At 42.3% G+C, this 22,969-nt stretch overlaps 1 protein-coding gene across 4 annotated transcripts in view; it reads left to right on the top strand.

The window, feature by feature from the left end:
- Window positions 1-22,969, top strand: part of NFAT5 (nuclear factor of activated T cells 5) — a 53,398-nt gene that overhangs the window by 1,165 nt on the left and 29,264 nt on the right. The window contains exons 1-2 of one of the 4 annotated variants that reach the window (XM_080351728.1): window positions 3,643-3,675; window positions 17,593-17,718. In XM_080351728.1, the coding sequence (XP_080207854.1) occupies window positions 3,654-3,675; window positions 17,593-17,718 (148 nt within the window). In that variant the 5' untranslated portion in view covers window positions 3,643-3,653. Of the gene's footprint in view, window positions 1-3,642; window positions 3,676-17,592; window positions 17,719-22,969 lie in introns of those variants that run through there. The other 3 variants (XM_080351731.1, XM_080351730.1, XM_080351729.1) reach the window with 3 other exon arrangements.

Genomic DNA, 22,969 nt, shown 5'->3' with positions numbered 1-22,969 from the left:
GTAAACGAATGGAACACTTATTTTAGTGGTATTGGAGTTTTAGTTTTGACAAGTGCACGGTAATGAGGTGATGTATGGTAGGACAAATGTTATGTGCTACACAAGTTCTTAACTCGTTTTCTCTTATTTAAAAGGCTTGTAAGTCCCTTGTAGTAGCTCATTGAGCATACCTGCCCACGGTACAACGGAGGGGGAGCAACTTTGGGGGTGTATGACAGGAGAAACGTAAAGCCTTCTATTACCCTGAAGAAAGTGAGCTAAACAAAGTTTAATGTTGTTACAGGAAAAAATAAACTCTTTTAGAGTTTTTGGAACTAATTGTAGTAAGTTCACTAACTCTTGAGTTGAGTGTCGTTAGTGCCAAAGCTATAAGAAATAAAAAGACTTCAGCGAATCAAAGCACATCTTTAAAGCTCTTAAACTGCCCAAAGTCATTGGCTCACTGTTTGGGGATCTTAAAATTATCATCAGCACATAAGAGTTTGCAGTTTGTTTGAAAGATGTTCCAGGGGTTTATGGCTCTTCTGTTTCTCTAACATGTGTGTACCATTTGGTTTCAGTCCTAGTGGGGGCAACAGAAGGGAAAGAGTATTTTGAAACAGGGCAGTTCTAATTAAAAAATACAGGAGATAAAACCCCACCAAAATTATCTTTTAGTGTACTGGAAAGCTGAATAGTGTGCACTGTTAAAGTGGTTTGTAAAACGTTTAAAATAAAGACGTTGTGTGTAAGTTGTGAAATTTCTTCAAGGACTCATGCTTAATTGCTCAGAACTTTTGAACTCACCAACCTTACTTAGAATTTTTTATATTTAATGGAATGGTTGAGTGTCTGTGTCAGGTAGGAAAATTATCTCAGACTGATTAATTGAGAGTTTACTTTTTCTTCCGGTGGTGTTGATGTGGGTTCAGGGCTAGAAAAAGTCCAGAGAAGGATGTTTGATGCTCAGTAGTGGCCATAATGAGCTACTTGATCCAAACAAATGGCATACGATAGAGGTGTACAAAGCAGAGAATGGTTATAAAGAGGTTAAAGCAAGGTTTGCTTTTCCTGTTTTGTCGTAATGAAAGATCAAGTAGATGTTAAGTTGAAATGCAAAATTAAATTAAAATTGAGAACAAATGAATGTACTTTTCCGGAATACTGAAGTGATCCTGTTTACTGTGAGGTATATTGGTACAATTTTTAGCTGGGTTTAGGAAAATATATTAGTGCTTATCTGATTAATCAGAACATACTTTGGTGTGCCTTTTTTTTCCTAGATAGATATGGATAAATTTATCCTGTGGAGAGATGCTGTATGAATACAAGTGATGAGATAAAGGGAAAGGTCTGAACACAGTGAGAAAGCCACAAATATGCATTTGTGATGAGGGTGTGTTAGGAGATGTAGTTTCTCCTAAGCGCTTTCCTTGCAGGAGCAGAGCTGCCTGTGGATCGGAATCCAGCCTGCAGGTCAAACTGGAGCCAGGAACGACTCCTGCGTGTCGCGTTCCCGTGCATGCCAGAGCGGCCGTGGGTTAGTGACCCGCTCGCGGAGGTTTGTCGATGACGATCGCTGCGGGGTTTTGGAAATACAAAGAGTAGGAGAGTGAGAGAAGCTGGAAGATTGGTTTTCTAACATACGAACTTTAGTTTACGGAAATGAAAGTAGAAGATTAGTAGTGTTCCAATTAAAATGTACTTGCCTGCTCTTAAAAGTGAGTTTATTTTAAAACCCAGTGAATTGAGATGCAGCTTACGCTGGTGCTATTTTTTATGGCATAGTGTGTCCTGTTCCTTGGACAGATGGAGTTAAGTGCTAAAGTTTTGGCTTGCTTGGCCATTTTGGTTAAGGTTTTTGTTCATATTCCTGTAAAAACATTCAGCAAAACTTCTGAAGGCACACAGACCTAAGGTGAGATGGCAAGACGGACAAAGGGAGAGTCGTTAATTTAAAACTCGATCTGATAAGTCATTTGAGTTATTTATTTCCATTTATGCATACCTTGGGAAAGAGAATATTTTTCTTTGGGTATCTGAATACTTCCAGTTTGTACTCCTGTAAGTGTGATCTGAGCAGTTCCAAGCAGCAGGAATTCCCACTTTCCCAGTTCAAGCAGCCTTGTCCCCCTCTTTTCCTTGTTGCTCTGCTCTTGCCAGCCCTTCTGTGGCCACGCAGGGAACCGAGCTGGGGGTCACATTAAAATCAACTCAGCTGTTCCCTTATTCCTTTCCACCCATCCCCCCAGCAACCAAAAGAAAGAGGGGAGGAGAAGTGTTGGTTTGTAACAGGTGAGGATCCTGCGAGCGGCTGGTGCTGACTCCAGGCAGGGCCGTGTGGGAATGTGGGACTATTCAGCTTAAATTGCCTTAAAATGATAGTGATACCGTAGGCAAGCAGTAGGGCTCTGCAATACAACTGGTTAGAGCTCTTAAAAAGAACAGAAATGCAAAATGTTGAGTCCAAGGCCGATTGCTGTGGAGCTCATCCCCACAGCTCCTGGGGAATGGGCTTGGGCTAAGAACTGCGCCCCATCATTTTATGTGTAATCAGTATTCTAAAAACGTATATGCTTTGTAACCATGGCAGAAAGATAATATGTCCTAGTAAGAAGCTAATAGAGATATAAAAAATTTGCCTTTTTGAATGCTGAAGATGTTTAGAATGTAATGGTTTTAATTCCCGTCTTTACATAACATGCTGTGCTTTTTTAAATAAAACAACCCAAATGTGCATACAAATTGGTCATGTAGTAGAAAAATCACTGGAGCATAAAACCTAAAACCTTGAGGCTAGTTGTTCTGCGATGGAATATCATATGGAACATTCAAAAACAGCAGAGTTGGTTCTTCCTTGTAAACAGGCAGAGGTGAAGACCTGTAATTAAAGCAGTTTATCAAATGTCAGGTACTAAATCTGAGCTGATTAAATGTGTGATTAATTTAGCTGATACATTCATTTTGAACAATTAAAAAGTAATGTGTGTACACTAGTAAAGTTGCATTTTTGGACTGCAAAAAGTATGATGAAAACTTCATATACTCCTTCTCCATCCCTGATTTTGCTTTACACAGCTGAGTAACTGTAAAACTGAGAGTCTTTCTGGAACTTGGAAGGTACTAGAAAAACGTTAGTAGTCTCTTAAATAGCTCTTTTGCCCTAAAAATGTCATATAGTCAAAACACTATTTTCATCCGTGCTTAAATGTTAACTGACGGTAATCTACTTGTGTGCAACTGCGAACTGTTGATACAACACGTGGTTTTTGGTGATATTTTTTTTTCCTACAAGAATTTTTTTCTTCCCATGATCCAAAGGATAACTGTGAGACAGCAACTGAGTTATCAAAGACGGATGGAACAGACGCTTTGTAAAAATAGGAAGAGCCTGCATTTTGTTTAGAACTTTAGAACTAGTATGAGCAGTTTTTAGGAACAGAAATAATACTTGGGTCCTTTTTGTAGCTCCAGGAGGTGCCGTGCTGAGCAGGAGGCGCTGAGCATTCCGGGGGCTGCACCCACCGCTGCCCTAGGACATCTGACTGAAGGCAAATGAGATGAGTCCACCAAAGTTCCCTAAATTCTGTCAGCCTTGTAAACGTCCTTTTCTGCTTTGAATCTTACTTGTTTATTGGCTTCACAAACAAAACTATAGAATACATTGCCGCAGGATGATTCTGCGTGGTGCTAGAGGTAGGATTCTGAATTCATAGCTTTTCACTCTGTAATTTGAATATTGTGGTGCTAGAGCTGTTCAAACAGACCCTTTTCCCTGCCGGCTGTTCTCACCCATGGACTATTCTCTGAATTGTGCCAGCACAATTGTTTTTTGTGGCTGCAAGATAAACGGGATTCGGAAACCAATCTAGAATGAGTCTGTTGTACTTCTGATAAGATTTTCTAACATTGTTCTGTTCCCCGGTCTGGTTTAGTGCACAGCTGCACGGGTGGTGTCAAGACAAGAAGGGGTTGTTGAGGACTGGGATTAAATGGAGGCAGCAGATGAGGTAGAGCTGCTCACCTGGCTCTACTGGGAAGGAAATCCTCCTCTAGATGTGCTTTCTGCTGCGTTTGCTGGGCCGGTGCCGCTGTGCTGAGCCTGGGAAGGCTGGATGTGCTACCTGGGCTGGACTGGGGACAGGGGGACTCCCGGCACCCTGGGATGGAGGAAGGTGAGACTGTTCCTGCATCCCCTGCTCTGCTGCCTGCTTGTGGCTGCTGTCAGTGTGGGGTGTGGATCAAGGAGTAGGGGAAATTAAGAGGAATTAAGTAAGCTTTTTCTTTAGTTCTAAGACTAGTTGGATTTTTCTCACAGTCAATTTTATGTTGTGTTTTTTTTTTTTTTTTAAATCCTTTACAAAAGTTGTAGATTTCTTTTTTCCTATTAAGAGAATCTCCATATATTGCTCAATTCTCTCGTCCCATGGAAGGATTTGAATATTGCAATGAGAGGCTTGAATTTGACTTGATTTAGTGAGATCTCAGCATGAGCACGTCCAGTGTTGCAGCGACTCCCTTCGGGGTCTTTTGACTAAAAATGATTGTCAGCCTGGAGCCTTGATCTGATTTTTGCACTGATACACAGATTACTTAGTTTTGTGTGGAAATGTACTTGAGTTGGAGAAAAGGAAGAAGTAATGCTCTTTTTTTGTACAAAAAGGCAATGACCTGAACTCGTCTTGAGTTTAGACGTGCTGGTGAATCCCTGGAGGAATTGATGAGTGGCCAAAGTGCAGGTGAAGGAGGGGATGTGGTCAGGTCTCTGCAGTTTATCACTTTTGTTATCTTCTTTGTGTTTATGTAAAGAGCAAACGAGGTTGAATATCCAGACAAGTTCTGGCTTTCTCGTCAGCAAGTATGACAATTATTTTAGGGGCTGGCTGACATGAACTCTCAGATCTGACTTTGCACTGTGTTGTAAGAGCAGATTCTAATAGGCACGTAGTAAAATCTTAAGTAACTGCAGTTTCCAAAAGCATGTGGTGCTTTAGCAGGGGTTGAAATGCAAATGCTCAGCATCAGTGACATTAGGTTATTGACTTGTGCTGTTCTGAGCGGTCTGTGTGTTGAATATCACCGTGCCAGACCAAGAGGAATGTTTTCACTATTTATGTAAATACACTCTGAAGAATGGTTCTCCAGTTCCCTTGATTACTTGTCCCTCCAGCAGTTGGAAAGGTTTGACAGTTGTTTTGTAAATAATTAGAAAGAATTTCGGGTCACAAAGCCTATCAAACTAATACAATATGCCAAAGTAATGCAAAATGTTGATACCAAAAGCAGATTTGAGTTGCGTTGAAGTTGAGGCTGTCGGGCAGACAAAGGAAAGATGGATTGCAGGCCCCTTAATGGCCTGACAAGGTGACGCAAATAGGAAAGAGGTTTAGAGACAGTAATAAAGTTTTCAAATGTTGGAGTTTGAGTCCTGTTCAGAAAAACTGACATTACAAGCCAGTTGTTTCAGTCCCCCATTGTCTAGAGGCCTGATTTTTTTTTTTTTTTTTTTGGGGTATGGATTTGCTCAGCAGAAGAATCTGTGAGTTTTGATAGTAGTGCTACGGGCTGATTGGAAAATAATGAACGACGGAGTTCAGTAGTTTCTATTAACTGTGACAGTTTCTGATTCCTGTGCATAGGGGAACAGGACCTGCTAATGCGGCTCTAACTGATAGTGGCCACACAAGCTGCTTTGCAAAGCGAGGCAGGGGGGTGTGAGCTGGGACGATCTCCCCCGTTAAAGGACATTCTGCTCCTTGGTGCGTGTCCTTGGGGAGCGTTGGTGGCGGCGGTGGCTCCGTCCCGTGGCAGAGCTCACGCCGAGCAGCACTGCACGTCGTATGTTTGAGTAACACGAGTCCCACTAACAACTTGTTTCCCAACTCGGGACTGTACCTTTGCAGTGAGGTTCCTTTGTACGTACACGTGGATATACTTAACTATTTTGGGGTATAACAGGAGTATCTAGGCTCTTATTCAGTTCTTTTTGACTCTTGATTAGTTTTTTGCGTTCAGCGAGGAATTCCACTGTCCAGTTGTATACTCTGTGAAGAAATATTTCTTGTCCTCCATTTTAAGTTTACTCTCTCTTCAGTTCAGTATTAGGACTAAAGAGGTTTTCTAGTTTAAAATATTTGAGTATGTTTTTGTATCTTAGGATGGAAAAAAGGTGGCTTAGCTTGGAATATGTATTCCTATTAAAGCAGATGTACTGAGGAGCTTAGCATTACAGTTTCTAATAGTCTTGGTTATATCTCGTAAGTAAATAGACCCCAGGAGTCTGATTCAGGTTAAACTTCGGAGAACTGCAGGGTGTCCCGGCTGTGCGGGCGGTGGGCAAGGAGCGGGGAGTGTTTTGGGAGGCACTGCCAGGGCCCGTCACACACTGGCTGGGCTTGGCAGGGCCCTCTGAAGATCATCTAAGCCAAGCCGTGCCAGCTGGACCCGCTGCACTGGGACCATGGCCAGGTGGGTCCTGCCCATCCCCACGGATGGAGACTCCACAACCCGCCTGACCAGCCTGTACCAGCGTTGGGTTGCCTTCGTGGGTAAGATAATGAAGGTGGAATTTAAAGTGTTTTAATTTGTGCTCACTGTCTCTTGTCCTGTCCCTCGGCACTGCTGAGAAGAGCCTCTGGTTCCCTCATCCCCTGAGCTCCCTGCTCTCCAGGATGAACAGCCCCGGCCCTCAGCCTCTCCCTGCTCAGAAGATGCTCCAGGCCCCTCATCTCCGTGGCCCGACGTGCCTGTCAGTTGGTGGGTTCTGAACAGCTTTTACAATCGTCGGGATGTTTGTGGGTTTCCACATCAGAAATTCTCGTGTCTAGTGTTATGTTCCACTCATTTTCTGTAGGAAATGTAGCCTGAGATTTTGTATTCTGTTATCGGTTTTGCTGAGGATATCTATGAGGTTCAGAACCCGTGGGGAGATGTGACTGCCACATTGCTCCTTTCAGAAAGGGGATCACACTTGTTTATCAAGTGTGTTCTTTGAAAACCACTTTGTGGGCATTCCTGGAGTTCTGTGCTCAGGCACGCAGTTTTAAACTCTTCTCTGCGTTTCTTAGTGATAAAGAACTTCCATCATCTCTTGTCTGTGAGTGTGATCAATGCCCGTCCTTATGTGGATTTCACTTGGGAGTAAATCTTATTTTGTTTTTCTTCTAGGACATATGAATTCTAGAAGGTGCCATTGGCCTTACCATGAAACTTGAGCTGCACCTGGAATGGGGTTGCTATTTAATCAGATGGGGAAATCATTTGGTTTCTTATTTTGTGGCCTGAAAGGATTCAGTTTAAGCTTCAGGAATTCTGTTACTTGCTACCACTTAAGTAAAAAAGGTGCGTTTGGAGGTGTGGTAGCAAGGAAGGGATTATATTGTTTAGAGTAGATTTAAGTACTCCTTGCCATGCAGGTATTTCAATACATTAATACAATAGCAGAAGAGTTAATTTGGGAACATTACAGCCTGTCTGCATCTGAGCCAAGGAATTTGAAGGCTTTCTTTTTACTGAATTCACTTTTTAGACATAAAGGTAACTGAAGTACTCTGGGTGTTTGAAACAAACGCTCTCTGTAGTGGGATACCAGTTATCTGTTGAAGAAACTCGCAGTACAATGTTTTTTCATGCTTAGAAGTCCCATACGAAAAGACAAATAAATCGACCTGAAGAGATCTTTAAGTCTGCCAGCATATGACTTTTGAGAAGCTGCTCACGTGCGGGGGATAGTCCTGGACAAGGGATGTTGGAATCCCCAGAAGCTTTTGACAGGCACACTGTGTCCATCCAGATTTGATCTGTACACCATTTGATTGTGGAAACAATTGAGGGATGTTTTAGGTGGTAGAAGGATAAATGGTTTGAGCAGCTGTTAAATTTATAGAGGATATGTCTGTTCAGGGAGGCCAGTGAGCTGGGGAGTTAGTCTGTAGTGGATTGTGAAAATATGGAAGGTACTGTAACAGGAATACTCTATAAACTTATTGGTTCCTGTAAACATTTCCGTATAGTTTGCTCCTATCAGAGAAAAGATATGGGCTAATCAATATTTAGTTTGATTTTTTTTTTTTATGACAATCCTCAAGTTTTATATAACTTGCAGCTCCCGAGCACTTACACCACTGATTCTTCCGCTGCTGTTGTCCCTCCGGTTCGGTTGGAGCTGTAGCTGTGTAGTACAGAAAGGGATCTCATCTCTGATCCTTGTTTTGCTGTTAGATGCTTGGCTTCTGTTCCCACTTGTCTCCTGAGAGTCAGGTGTGAACATACTTGGAGAAGAACTTGCTTCATAGTTTCAAACCCTGTTTTTACAGACAACTTGCATCTTTATTCCTTGTGGAGTTCCTTCCAGGTGCGGTGTTTGTCCCAGAGGTTTGCCCAGGGCTGATCAGGTACTGCGGGGATCTCACAATACCAGAGAGAGAAGTTGGTGAGATTCAAGAGTCTTCTCTCATGCTGGGAGTTGCTGGGATATGTCAAGTCTTGTGAGCGGAGCCTCTGCACCCAGGTCTATGATAAAATACTGAATCGGCGAGGCTGAAATGTATTGCAAGTCTGTCTGAATACCTGTATGCTTTTATTCTTCAAGGTCAGATATTGTGCTATAGCTTCAAAAGAAAAATGTTTGTTACACTTTTCATTGCTGATATTGGATTTCTTGTTCTACAGTAAATGTGAGAGGTGGCAAAAACCATTGGAAAAAAGCTTTGCAAACCTGAAAAGGCTGAGAAACATTGTTCTGAGACAATAGTAACAGATTAGGTGGGCTTGGGTGTCTCTGAATGTGGATGGCGCAGTGCCCCCACGGAACAGGCAGAACTGGCTGGAGCACCTGATCACCTCTGTGCTTCTGCTGAACTTTGATTTTTGAACAATAGCGATGGTTAATAAATAGCTATTAATAATATTCTTTGGTCACGCTGTATTTAGGTTTCCTTGACCATTTGAGAACTGAAGTCTTTCTCATAACAGAGTGTGAAGATAGGGAGAAAACAAACTATCCTTAAAATTCAGTTTAGTATGGAATCAAAAATAAATAAATGCCATTGTTGTAACAACTGTATATAACAGTGTTGCGGCAAAATGAGCTTGTTTGAATTCTGTAATTGAATTTTTATACCTATCGTATTTGGATTCTTTCCAAACATAAGCTTGGCTCGGTTTCCTGCATGCTGGAAGATTAAAACATGGCAACATTAGGTGAAGAATTAAAAAGGAAATAAATCTATTTTGAATAGGATTTTTGTTTGTTTTTAATTTACTTTTTTTCCTCCCATTTTGGGTTACGTGCATCTCTAAATATCACTTGTGTAGTAAAGCCTTTCAAATATGTTGCTGAAGGGTTTACCAGTTTAATAGAGTGGTACCTGGTATGTTCATGTACGGGCAGATCTGTCAGCCTTTACTCGCTCTGCCCTGCCCACTGTAGTATTTTAGTAGTATCTCTTGAGTTCTTGGAGTTTTGTCTGAAGTTCACAACTGCATGGCTTAGACTCTTCAGTAAGTCACTACTGGTCCATTTCTTGAAGTGACAATTACTAAATAATGTTGTTCTCTCGTTTGGAGATGTGTAAAGTTGGATGCAAACAAGACACAGGATTTATACTGTCTGTCTACATTTATAAACGTACTCTTAGAGCTGTGAATGGGGCTGGCTGAACCACAGCCAGGAAAGCTTTATTTGATATTTGGATGAACGCCATAGATGGAGTTCAGCTAACACATGCCTTTGTCAGTTGTTGAAATTCAACTTTAAAAGGATTAATTTCTCAACCCTACCCTGCTGTGCAGAATCCTGAATATTGAGATTAACGGCTTTTCTGAAGGTTAGTGGAATACTGCAGTATCTGATCAGTTATGAATTGCTTGTGAAATTACCTTTCAGTACTAGCAATTGTGGTAATAATACTTGTGTTTCAAATAATGCAAGAAACAACTTTTAGCTTTCATTAAGTCCAAGCAATAATGATATTACAGTTGTGATAAAATTTAAATGACTTTGGTTCATAATATATTCCTGACCATATTTCTTTAAGACAGAAGTGTCTGTCTGTCAGCAAACTCTTCTCTCTCCTTCACTAACATACTGTAACGTGCGTTTCAGTGTTGGGGTAGCACATTTGCAGGCAAGATTTGGCTGTGACAGCGTCCAGTGCAGTGTCATCACCACCAAGGGCTCCGATCCTCTGCTGATTGTTCAGAGCGGTGCTGCACAAACATCAGCTTTTAATCAGAAAGTTTTCTAGTGCACGCAGAACCGCGGCATCTGCCTTTCCCTGTGTGCTCCTGCATGGTGTTGATTTAGTGTGTGCTGCTTTTGTCTGAAGCCAGAGGGAACTGGAAGGAAGATTTTCGGTTTGGCTGTGTAAAACATCCTTGTATACACTGCAGTTTCTTTGAAAACCTGCCACTGTTGCTGTAGCAGCAATATAGTTCTGCCAGTGCTGACAATAACAGGAGCACTGGTGGGAGGACTCGCTCGCAGCCCCGTCCTCTTTGCCATGTGCAGCCCCTGAACACGGGAACACACCACGAGTCTTGCTGACATTCCTGCACTTGAGCTATCTGAAGAACAGTGATGCAGGTCGTGCAGAGGAGCTTCCTCAGAATATTAATGTGCACGGGAATGGAAGGAATTTCAGGTTACACTGACAATTTGAGTCCTGTGTTTAATCATGGTATTCTGACACGTACTTGAAGACGTGAAATAAAAGCGTTGTTTTAGTGCATGTTACCTGGTGGATTGAGCTCTGGGTAAGGGACGCTCAGTCGAGTCCTGCTGCTGGCTGGGGAATGTTCTGAGTTACGTTCTTCCTACAGTTCAGTTTCTGCATTTGCAAAAAAAGTGGGAGTAATCAGACTGACAACTTTATAGATCTGCCTCAAGACTATTAAGTACTATTTTGTGTCCTTTTGCTCAGCTGTGCCAAGTAAAGGCTTTTTCTTGCTCTTTGGCTTTTGCCGTGCACTTATGCAACAGTTACCTTCCATTCTTGGAACAGTCGCTGCAGTTTATCTGTTATGTGTGCTCGAGTGGGGTCTTCCCTTCTTGCCCTGTTCGTACCCTGAGCCCGTCTGCAGGGCTGTTCCCCTCACTGCGCTGCTCAGCAAGCCCATGTCAGGTCTGCTGAGGTTGCAAAGATGGAAATACAGAAACTGTGATAGTCTGTAATATAAATCCTCTTTTAACAGGTACAGAACAGAAGCTGATTTACCTTTGTTGCCTATTCTTTCCTTCTGGCCAATCTTTTTTTGTAACTTTACTGTGTAAAACCTCTGCTGTACCTTAAGCAGAGCTGCTGTTTTCTGCAGTTATGGGTGGTTCTCACTTCTGCAGGTGGGAGTGTGGATCCCCTATGGACTACTCAAAAAAGCCAAACAAGCAAACAAAAAAGAAAGGGGGGGAGGAAAACCAAAACAACAACAACCACCAAACAAAGAAGACCTCAAACAAACAAGCCCCAAACCCCAGTTAACCCTCCGCCACTGGAGTAGAAAGTGCTGTAGTGGTCAGAGACTGATCTGGCCTGTGCCCGTCTCAGTCTGTTTCTGTTCTGGTTTGATGCACTGCGCACTCTGTCTTTTTTCCAGTTGCCTTTCTGGGACTCTCAAAGCTTCCTCTGTTGAGCTGCTTACTGAGTGCTCCTTATCCTGCCTTGGCTCGGGTCTGTGTCCCCGCTCTGTCCCTGTGCCAGCCCTATCAGCGTGCCACCTCCTGGGGCTGCGGTTCTGAAACCTCCCCTGGCTGTGCACAGGCTGTGTCATTTTCACGGAGGCGTAGGTGTGTATTTGCAGAGCAGCTGTAGTACTGTTTCATTTTGCTAATTAAGAGATAAAAAAGCAATACACTGTCTATGTTTTCACTGTGGAATTTACTCCAGTGGGTCCTGATGTTACTTTTCCCAGTTCAGCCTTGGCAAGAGCGGTGACTGCGCTGTGTCACGGGGAGATTCTGCGTTGGTTGTTGCACTTGAGGGTGGCCTGAGGTTTCTGAAATGAATCCTCTGTTCTCTGTGCTGTAATAACCAAACTTGTGCAGTAAATTCCTGAGATCTGCAGGAGAACCTGTTTGCCTTTGGTGGCTGTACGGAGGGCTTGTCAGCTGGCTCTTACAGGTTTTTCCTGACAGGCGGAATAGTTCACTTCGAGGTATTCCCACACCCCAGCTTTTGTGTACAGAAAAATGCATGAGGGTCACGTGCTGCTAACGTTTTGCAAGAAAGCAAGGCTCTTCTTAGATGGTGAATGTTCAGAGCAGGTGTAATACTCCCTATTTCTCCCCCACCTTTAAAAAATCTTTGAACTGAGCTGTTATGGTGGAATCACTGGCAAACAATAAGCTCAACTACTAAACTATATTATTTGTCATAGACTCTGGACTTCTGTGTAGAACACAACTTCAGGTTAAACAAACCACAGGGCAGTCTGACAGATTCAGAGCCCTAGATTTTTCAGGTGTAGAGTAGATCTTACTCACAAAGGTTTTTGAGAGAGGTACTTGGTTGCATGTAAAGTTTTATTAAAACGCAGCTACCTTTGGAGTGAGGAGTGACAGTCAGGCCATTAGCTGACATTTGGAACCTTGGTAATACAGGTTTAACCAAAAACTCTGTCTTAACATGAGCTGGTCAGCATCATAGAATCTTCATACATGTGTGTATGTACTCAGAACCTGAATTTGGATGCTTAGCTGGGGATGTGGTGGAGCATGGACACCATTGTGTTTTCCTTTATGGAGTTGCTTTGATTTGAGCATGTGTGCTCCACTTCTCTCCTCCCTCCCGTGTAGCAGAGGCTACTTGCAGGTTCATGTATTTCTAATTGTTTCTTAATCTCAGTTCCATATAAACAACTCTCCTTGCCTGTTTGCTTGCTTGTTTTTTTTTAATCAGCTTAGAAGTACATCATTAGAAGAGATTTCTGCTTGGATGCTGCCAGCTGATTAGAAGAGTACACCAAGGTTTTGTGTAATCTCTGGTGTGACTGTCATGTGCTACAGCAAGGAAATGGCTTTGGAAGAAGCAGCCAACTGTGTATGGGTATTAAAACATGTTGAGGACACCAGTATCAGTGGGGATCAAGCGGGCAGCCGTTCTGTGCTGGGAGCTTATTTAAAGACAAGCGTTAACTTTGCTGTTGGTCATGAGGTCACAGAAGTGGTGAGGGATTTCCAGAATGTACCTACCCTTAAAGGCAGAAGATGCCGGCTGGAGTGGAAAATGCCCCATCTGTGCTGCTGACAGCGTGGCTGGTTTTCTCTATTGCCCCATGATGGCATTTGAGCAGCGGGGCTGGCCTGACCTCGGAGTCTGCGCTGGAGAGCACAGGGGAGCTGCTGAGGGACCCTCACTTGTAATTCTGTGGGACGGAATACTGCAGCCATGGGTACTTCATGTACTGTGTTACAGCTAAACAGATTATGTGCAACATTAGCTACTTTGGGGAAGTTATTTCTCTTTCCTCCTCTTCTGTCCGCTTGAAGTGGCAGCACCCATCTCCATTTCAGTGTTGAAGTTATGTTATTAAAAGAGACCTTTTCCTTGGAAGTGGCTGCTGCTCTGACCGTGGGAGGTTATCTGAAACTCTGAGATGAGAATTCTCCTTTTTGGTTACGAGGGAGAGACCTCTCTATGGTGGGAATGTGTGTGCTTTGGAAGAAGCGGGGCTGGCTTTGGGCTGTGTCCAAAGCTGCGGTGACTTCTCACAGAATCTTTGCGCTGTCTTAGCGCTCCCCAAAGGAAGCAGTTGTGCTAAGCTGGATTCCCTTTCCTTCCATGAGCTTAGCTGCTCTGTTCCTAAGAATAGAATCTAAATAGAACCACAGTTTCCTAGTTAGTAAGGAGGAACCCAATGTTCCTGGGGTGTTTCTGAAAGGTCCTTTGATACTGTAATGATGAGGATGGTTTAAAAGTTCAGGTGTAGTATGCTCTGGTGGTGGAGGTGGGGAAAGGCTTCAGTACTTGGGTTTTGCTGTAAGCCCAGCTGCCTGTGACCATTCTAGTTAGTCTGTGTGTAGAAATCTGAAAACATTCCTACAAAAGTCTGTGCACTATGGTGAAATGAGTAAAACAGGAGGGAAGGAACACTTAGAAATGTCAGTTTGGCATCACAATCAACCAGACTTTTGCACTTTCACTGTAGTATCATCAGATCAGCTTCACCTGCTATTTCCTTCCTTGTCTGAGTTGTTTTGCCTCAGTCTTTCCCAGGCCTCTCCTTTCTGTCCTTCCTGTCCCTGGCTGCTGGGATCCATGCAGATACACATTGACCCAAGGATATATTTTTGTGCAGCCTGATAGTAACGCATGAAGCCCTCTCACAGATAGCTTTTTTTCCCTTCTTTTAATTTCTAGTAACTGATCTCAGTTGCACGTAGCATTGTGTACCAGGTGCGCATACCTTCCAGCAGTATTGTGTGTCCGGGTGTGGATCTGCAGGCCCTGGTGCTGCTCTGTGGTTCTGGAGAAGTGGTGAGTCCCTGGGTGGGTTCCTGCCATGGCCAATGGGACTGGGATGGTTGTTGTTGGGCTCAGCTGTGCTGCTTTTGACGTGTTGCCATAACAAGCAAATCCACTACCATATTACTCAATTATTTTTAAAGAATATTTCAATTCCTAATGTTTTGTGCAGTTTCAAGCAGTACACTAAGTCTTCTCCCCAGATTTAAGTTTTTCTATGTTGGGTATCCACCTCATGTTTGCTGCTCTGGTCAGTATAGCCACGTGAACTATAATTTTCTAACCCATCAGTATAACTGGCAGGAAGATCAAAGTTAGAAGCAGCTGATCTCAGATAAGAGATTAGAGGGGTGGGATAATCGGATAAAGGGCAGTTGGAGAAATTTGACACTTCAAGTACTTTTTGTAAATCTGCCTGTCCCCGGGTGTCCCTGGTTTCAGTGGTTTGGAGCCTGGGCTCGTCTGACTGAGATGGAACGAGTGTGAGTGGCTCCCGGCTGATTACCAGTGCTTTGTTGGTTGGTTTGTGTGTTGATCTTGTTTATATTTCATAATAACAGTAACCCTGAAACGCATGTTCCTCTCTTCCTATATGGACAAAGAGAATGTGTTTATGGGAGATGGTTGGTAAAAATGGAGCTACCTGTAGCAAAAAAAAAGCCCTAAACTTAAGATCAACTAATATATTTGTCAAGAGGATTTAAAATCAGCAATAAGTTACGAGACTCTTAGTGCTGTCAGACAGCTGGAACTTGGCTCATTGATTCAACGCAGTGGCTGCTTAGAACAGGAATTCTGTCTACATATTTTTTTCTCGCTAATTAGGTAGAAATACGTAACGAGGCTGAATTTTTATTTCTGCCTTCAAATGTAATACTGCAGTTACGTAACAGCCTTTTTTGTGCAGATTTTCCACATGAATAAACATAGAATCATAACAGAAAGTTTCATACACTCAGTGTGTGTGTGTGTGCGCATATGTATGTAAAACACCATGATGGAGATGGACTGATCAATAGTGAAGGGAGCTTTAGCTATTTAAACACCATATCAGATGTGGAGGGAAACTGTATCCTCTGGGGAAGAAGCAGTTTCCTTGCAAGGACTCTAATCGTTCTGGAATTTGTCAGTTTTTGCTTTAATGTTATTTATAGTGCAGCATATATAAACATTGGCCTGTGTTTAGGTGAAAACACAAAGTTTCATTTGAAGTCTGATTTGTGAAGGGCAGGTTTGTTGCAGCAAGCCCTCTTAAAGGTACCCAGACTATTTCAAATTTCTCAGAGATTTGAAACGATAGCTGCTAGTAATCCAGTTCACTAAATATGTAGTTTACCCTGTGAAGCTACTTCTTTCTTGAAGAAAAGCTAGGAGTTGGTGGGGTTTTTGTTTTTGTTTTTTCTTAAAGTTTGGCTTTGACCTTAAACTTCTGCCATGTGTTCACATTGTCACAGGAGGGTTCAAGGGCCCTTCCCAGCTCCCCCAGTGCCCTCCCTGCCATGAGCAGGGACATCTTCACCAGCTCAGGTTGCTCAGAGCCCCGTCCAGCCTGGCCTGGGATGTCTCCAGGGATGGTTCATCCACCACCTCTCTGGCCAACCTGGGCCAGGCTCTCACCACCCTCAGGGGCAACGATTTCTTCCTCGTGTCCAGCCTGAATCTCCCTCCTTTAGTTTAAAACCATCACCCCTTGTCCTATCACAACAGACCCTGCTGAAAAGTCTGTCCCCATCTTTCTTATGGGCCCCTTTTAGGTCTGGAAAGGCTGCACTAAGATCTCCCCGGAGCTTCTCTTCTCCAGCTGAACACCCCAACTCTCTCAGCCTGTCCCACAGCAGAGCTGGTCCAGCCTCTGATCATTTCTGTGGCTCCTCTGACTCCTTTCCAGCAAGTCCAGCTCTTCGCCAGGCTGTTCTAATCCTGCAGTTCTGGTCTCTTTTCTTCCTTGTGTGTTACCCTGTAGAGCTCCCATGTTTTTCCTCACTCATGCTTGGGGTGTTCTTATGCCGTATTTCTGGGAAAAACTTAAATTTTAAAAAGGCAACTCATCTCGGAGGGAAATGCTAATACTGCTGTTCCTCAGAGTAAAATAGGAGCAAAAATACTAACAAATGTATATCTGTTCCCTTTGCCTTCCGTACCTTTTAAGATCTTTGGCAAGCACATTTTTTCCCCCGATTGTTCCAAAGAATAAAACTATGAATTTATAGTTAGTTAACTTGGAACTGTCTTGAAATATTTTACTTGTACATTGTCTCACCATTACAGATCACGCTTATAGAAAACCTCAGCAGAGAATTTCTGCTTGGCATTTGGATAGGAGCCTCTGGTTGCCAATATTTTGAGTATATTGCTTTTATGACAGGACCTAATGCACATAAAGCTTTTTAGTTAACAACGCGGGGCGGGGGGGGCGTGTGTGTGTCTAATTTTTGCAGAAGAATTTCTGAGCAAATGTATTTCAGTTCAGGATCAATTGAGTATAATTATTGCTTCATGGCGGGGGGGGGGGGGGGGAAGAACTTTAAAAATGCACATTGAGTTTTCCATGTCTGTCTCAGGCACCTAAAAAATATGTATAAAGGGATTTCATCAAGTTTTGTGCTGTAGAATTGTTGATGCAGTTTAAAGCTGTTCATTCCAGTTACACGCATCTCCGAACGGGATGTTGGAAATAAGGGGTTTTACATAAGAAGAATTGACACTTTTGGGAAGACTTTATTCATTATTGCGTGGATGACGGTACTAAATTAGTTTCGTTTTCTTTGGAAGTGAGTGACACAGTTGGAATTCAGCAAACAGGTTTGTCTTTGGTTCTCACATGATCTGCCATACCTGCTGACAGCCCCTTCGTTCCAAATGAATGCAGTTTCCGTGGAAGTTCATGAATTATTTCTTTGTTTGAACAAGTTTGTATCCTTTTGTTTCAGTCTCAAGAATGTATATCTTAATGTTTTTGTGTTTTGCTTGTTTTCTGAAATAACTTTATTCCATTATGTTAAGATCGCCAAGTACTTAGTGTAGCTTTTTCAGAAGGTCCTGTAAAGGTTGCGTTATGGTTCATATCTTCTAGGCAAAAACGTAATTTCTTTTCTCTTACAGAACACACATAAATTGTTGATTATATCTTTTTTGTCTTCCCTCTGTTCAACAGAATCTGTCTATGACCTTCTCCCGAAGGAGCTGCAGTTACCACCTTCCAGAGAAACTTCTGTAGCATCCATGAGCCAGACGAGCGGTGGCGAGGCCGGTTCGCCGCCTCCCGCTGTAGTTGCTGCTGGTAAGAGTTCTCATTTCTTCCCGTGCTTTGCTGAGGGCTGTGATGCTCTGGCCAACATGAACAGTGCTGGCAAAGTTCCAATTGTAAAAAAGAGCTTGTGGAGAAGTAACAGAGTTCATTCTAGGAGAACTTAGGTAAATTGTAGTAAATTGGGCAGTCCAAATGACAAGGCATTCTGTGCCAATGATTGCTGTTTTTCATACATGTATCCTCAAGGAGTAAGTTACGTGCTTTGCTGTTCTGTTGTTACGCAGCGCAGGGCTGTTACCTCCTGGAATGCACTCTGGCTTCAGAGGGAATAAATACCAATTTGGAACTAAGGCACAATGCTGACTGACTGTAAAACTGCGACTTCTAGCTAAGCTAAAAATGGGAGATTACATTTGAGCCCTGAAGCTTTTCCCAGACTGTACGAAGGAAGGAAGGTCATGAGGAAGCTTAGTACTTAAACTGTGCTCACACATACCTCTCTATTGGAATGTATTACACAATTCTCAAATACATGAGAATATCAAATATGCTAGGATGATACTTCTATAAACTGATTGATTTAAATTCATTATTTTTCTAATTGACAGCATATAAGAATGAGGCATGACTTTTTTATCTTTGTCTTTATCTTACTCCCAGTCATGTTTTAGACTTTAGGCTGAAGGCCCTGTCATTGATCTTTATTAAATGTAAACAAAATAGAGGATTTAAGGCCAAAATCCTGATTTGTGAGGTTAGCCTTAGTGCTGCTTTGCACCTGGAATCCTTATCAGTAACTTGTGTATGTTAGTAAACATGTGTGCAATGAGGAAAAAAACATTATGGATGCATCCTTCTTCCTTGGATAAAGGGATTTTTTGCATAATTTGGTCCCCGTATTTCTTACAAGCTCATGTCCCACTTTCCTAATTGGCCTTGAACTGTTGCTTGAGAAAAATATATATGTTTAAGGTGAGGATTCCAATAGCTGCATTTTTTTTTCTATGAGTTCATATACATTAAATATTTGTGTGAGAATGTTTCCCAGATTTGCATGGTGCAGGAATCCTGATCAGAAACCGAAGTGGTTGTAGACTTGTCTGAGAAACTTTCCAGCACTGCTCACCATTCATGTTTTGCCAGACCTCTCTGAGACAACCTGTGGATTTAACTGTGCACAGTGGAACTTCGGGCATTGAAATAATTTGATGGTTTTATTTATCCTGTTTAAAGGATTTGATATTTTTGTATAACTTTATTCAAAAAATAATTTGAGCATGCATTTCTAAAATTGAGTTACTTAATGACTGGTTTGGTTCATAGACAGCAGCCACCAAATCCTGTAGAAGCACATATCTTAAAAGCAAACAAACTAAAAAATCCCACAAACCCTGTTACACTCTAAATCCACAGATAGATATGAACTGCTAATTACTTCTGTATCTAACAGAAAAGACTTAAACTTGAATGGAACTAAATGTCTGTTACCTCCAGGTATTTAGTGTCTGCTAACAGCCAGTCCAGTTCCTTTTAAAAAACCAAAGAGTGTTCATGTTAAACTGCAGCACAAATTTCTTGAGTGAAAAACTTCAAAAAGTAGTGTTGAGATTTTTTGTTACCACTGAAAAGACCTTCTCCTTCAATGAGGAGGCTTGTCCCTGTCGGTGGGCAGAGGTTCACTCAGGCTTAGGCTGGTAGCGCTGCTCAAAGCTGAGCTTTGCCAGTGCTGAGCCTGGGGAGCTGCTCTGGTTTCGAGTGAGCAGACCGGGCAGAGGCAGCTTCTGTCCATGGCTGTCGGCTTGTGACTCTGTAAGTTGGTTATTGAGCCGTGGCTTCTGAGCCCTTCCACCCTTGTCGCGACAAGCCAGCCAGGTTCTGGGCGCTGGTAAAGTCAGGCTCAGAACTATAAACCACAAGCAACTGCAGATAAAAATTCTGTTTAAAAAAAACCGAACCAGGCAGACAGTAAAGCCCAAGCAGAGTAAAGACTAGTTTTTTTTTGATTGCTTGTGTCACTGTCCGCTCCAGCGGGGGCCGGAGCAGTGGAACTGTGTGAGCAGAGTCCATGCAGCGAGTGCTGCCCTGCGCGTTGCAACAGCTCAGCCCCCGCGCTTTGCCCAAGGGATAGTACAGGGTCAAATAGTTTTAGTGTAACATCTTATTGTTTGGTTTTATTTATTTTTTTTCCCCCCACCTATCCACCACATCCTTGAAAGAAAATACCTGCATCTTAGGTAAAAGTTTACCTGCAAAACAGGTCTGTAGACTGTTCCAAAAGTGTAGAAACAGAGTAGAAAGCTGAACAGAACAGTCCCTTCTTCTCCCTCTGCTGTTGGGAGGTCAGATAGATACATAGATATAAAATACATCTCAAGGGTGGACAGATGGCTAGGTATTTCTGGTATGAGGCCAGGCTTTTTTTCCCTTTAAAACTGGGGATAAACTCTTAGAAACAGGGGAAGGAACATCAATGTCTACAAAAATTGTCGGGAGGGCTACAAGGAGAGGTGAATTCACTCTTTGTGGTGGATCTCAGTGGCTGTTTCATAGTCACAGCCCCGTCGCCTGTCCCCCAACTCCCCTGTGTAGTGACCGATCAGAATTTGTCCTCCAAGCCATTTCAGCTCAGCATGTGTAGATGGGCGCTGGTCCCAGATCTCTCCATCTCTGCATTCTTGCCTTAGCTCTGCCATGGTTCTAGTTGAAAGGGTGTCTCATGTTTTCTTTAACTGTTTCAGGATTGCTGCAGTGTCTTTGAAAAGTTGCTGCCACGTTTTCCAGCCCTGTTACTCTGTTTAGTAATGAGAAGTCTGGCTGGGCTGGGCTCTGATTTCCCAACAGGAAAATAAGAGGAAGATCAGCCTGGGCTTTGTGCATGTCTGTGTGCTTACACAGGAAAACATAAAGCTATATTCTGCATTTATAAAGGCCTGAGACTGACTGTTCATTTCCATGTCTCAAGTTCATAGTAGCAGAATGTAGGCACATTTTCAAGGAGCTGCCACTGTCCAGATGAGGAGGAAAGATGAGTTGGGCAACCCAGTGTTCCTTTATTGGAAATCTTGCCCATGTTCTCTGTAAATCTCTGTCTTTCTTACTTGCTCTGAAACCTCATTTTTTTTGGAAGTGATAGAGAAATTATAGTTCAGTCTCCATAATGTTGTAGATAATCTCATTTACTCTTGTTTTTAAAAGGAAGGGCTAGTTTGAAGTGCTGCTAGCAACGCCGTATGTGGAAGCCAATTGCAGATATAATTACTCTTGATAATGAGAGGATTACATTTCAGAGGATGATCCAACGTGATGTGAGCTTTTTACTACTCCTGTAGTAGTTAACACTCTGCTTCCTGAAACACACAGTAGGGTTGTATCTGGCTGAAATTTAACTTGCTTGAGGCTTTTCTGTCAGTCACTTTGCTGTGGGGTTTTGCTCCACATAGATCACGTTACAGGTGAGAAATACATATTGCTGCAGTTAACTTCTCTGTTTTTTTCTGAGGAGCGGGATGGGCTGTTTTTAGCAGCAATGACCTTGCAGGGTCAGACTTCTAGTTCTTCCATTTGGAAATTCGTTTTGTGATTTACAGAACAGTTTAAAGAGTATTAAAATGGAATGTTGCTGATTGGATTTTCATTAATTAGTTAATAAATGTGTATCTCATATTCATTAATCCAGACAAAAGAGGTATTACCCACTCTCTGAATATCAAACAGGCAAGTATCATTTAATAGAACTCTAGGATTTTGAGCTGCGATGTTCAGAACCTGAGCTGCTATCTCCAGCTTCTAACCCCATTATTCCTCTGGAAAGCTGAAGGGAGGAAAAGGATCTGGTTTTACTGCTGGAAACTGTTCTCTGTGCTTGCTGGTTGAATTACGAGTGTCTTTGTTCAGGGGACAGGAAAAGGAGGATTTTGCCTGCTGCGGTACCATAAACACATTAAATATGAATCATCTTCTAGACTTGAAATGCAGGAGGGTGTCATGCTGAGAAATGTCATTGGAAGCTGTGCCTGGAGCTTTCTAATATGAAGTAAACGTGCCTGAAGCTTCAATAATGCCTTTGACACAAAATGTTAAGCTCCAGTTGCAAGGAGAGGTGCTTGATTCTTTTTGGTCAGTTCTTAAAAGTTGAACATTTTTTTTGTGCGTTGAGCAAGACACATTGAACAAGTGCTTCAAATGCTTAAAATTCAGTCTGCTAATTTAAGTCCTTTCTCAAAGGTGCCTTTCTGTTCGGTAGCTCAACACCTTGTTCTTGTCTTTTGAGTCAGCTGTATTTTCAACCACGTACTTTGAACAAGTGTTGCATTTTCATCTTCTGTCTCCAGCAGCAGGAACGTTCAAACCCTCTGAGCCCCAGGGAAGGAAGCGGCTGCAGAACTTGCTCCTCTGCTCCTCATTCTGTGGTGGATCCAGCTTCTTGATGAGCTCTTGGGCTGCTCTCCCTTTTCCACCCTTACCAGTTTTTTATATCGCTCCCCGGGATAGTAATCCCTGCATAGCTTCCATCCTGGCAGTTTCTCATCTTAAATTGAATTCTCCACAAAAGGAGCATTGTTCTTGCTGTAACCAAGGGGAAACAAATTCGATGCCGCTGAAATGTATTTACTGATCTCTTTTTGCATTCTTCAGATTTTCATATAATTAATCTGTGATGTATTGAATTTTTCTGGCTCCCAAATATCTCTGATTGTATCCTGGGAAAATATTTGGTAAACAGTGAAGCTTTACCTTTTTGTGGTCATGTCAATTTTGTGCTCCGCTTAATTAAAGGGATAAACTACTTGTCCCAAACAGGCATAATTGGCTTTTTTGATCAGACTTGTTACTGAAATACTTGCCATAAGCATTTTTGGTCATTTTAATTATGAAAATAAGGCTTTGCTTCTCACTTGCCGCTGTAGAGAAATGGATATAAACCCTTGCATCATCTGTGGGGTAGAGACAGGGTGCTGATTTCCACTGCCAGGATGAGGCTTCTTCATTATTCTCAAGCTAAAGATACTAATAAAGCCTCAAAATGGAGATGTGAGATATAATTTTTTTTCGGAGTAGCTATAGTCAGGCTTCTTGATTTTTATTTTTAATGAAAATATTTTTCAATTTATCATCCTTCCTGGTGTCATTAGTCAGTTTTTCCTGTTGATACAGAAATAATTCCCAGAGATTTCAAAGTGGATATCAGCACTGCTACTAATTCTGTTATCCTGGGCTTATGATTACATATTGTAAACAAATTATCAGAAAAAAAAAATATATTCTTCTTTGTACTTGATCT

The sequence above is a fragment of the Nesoenas mayeri genome, assembly GCF_963082525.1.
Source record: "Nesoenas mayeri genome assembly, chromosome: 12".
In the NCBI taxonomy this organism is placed as follows: Eukaryota; Metazoa; Chordata; class Aves; order Columbiformes; family Columbidae; genus Nesoenas; species Nesoenas mayeri.
The sequence above is the reverse complement of the archived record's forward strand: the minus strand, read 5'-3'. Positions and strand labels throughout refer to the sequence as shown.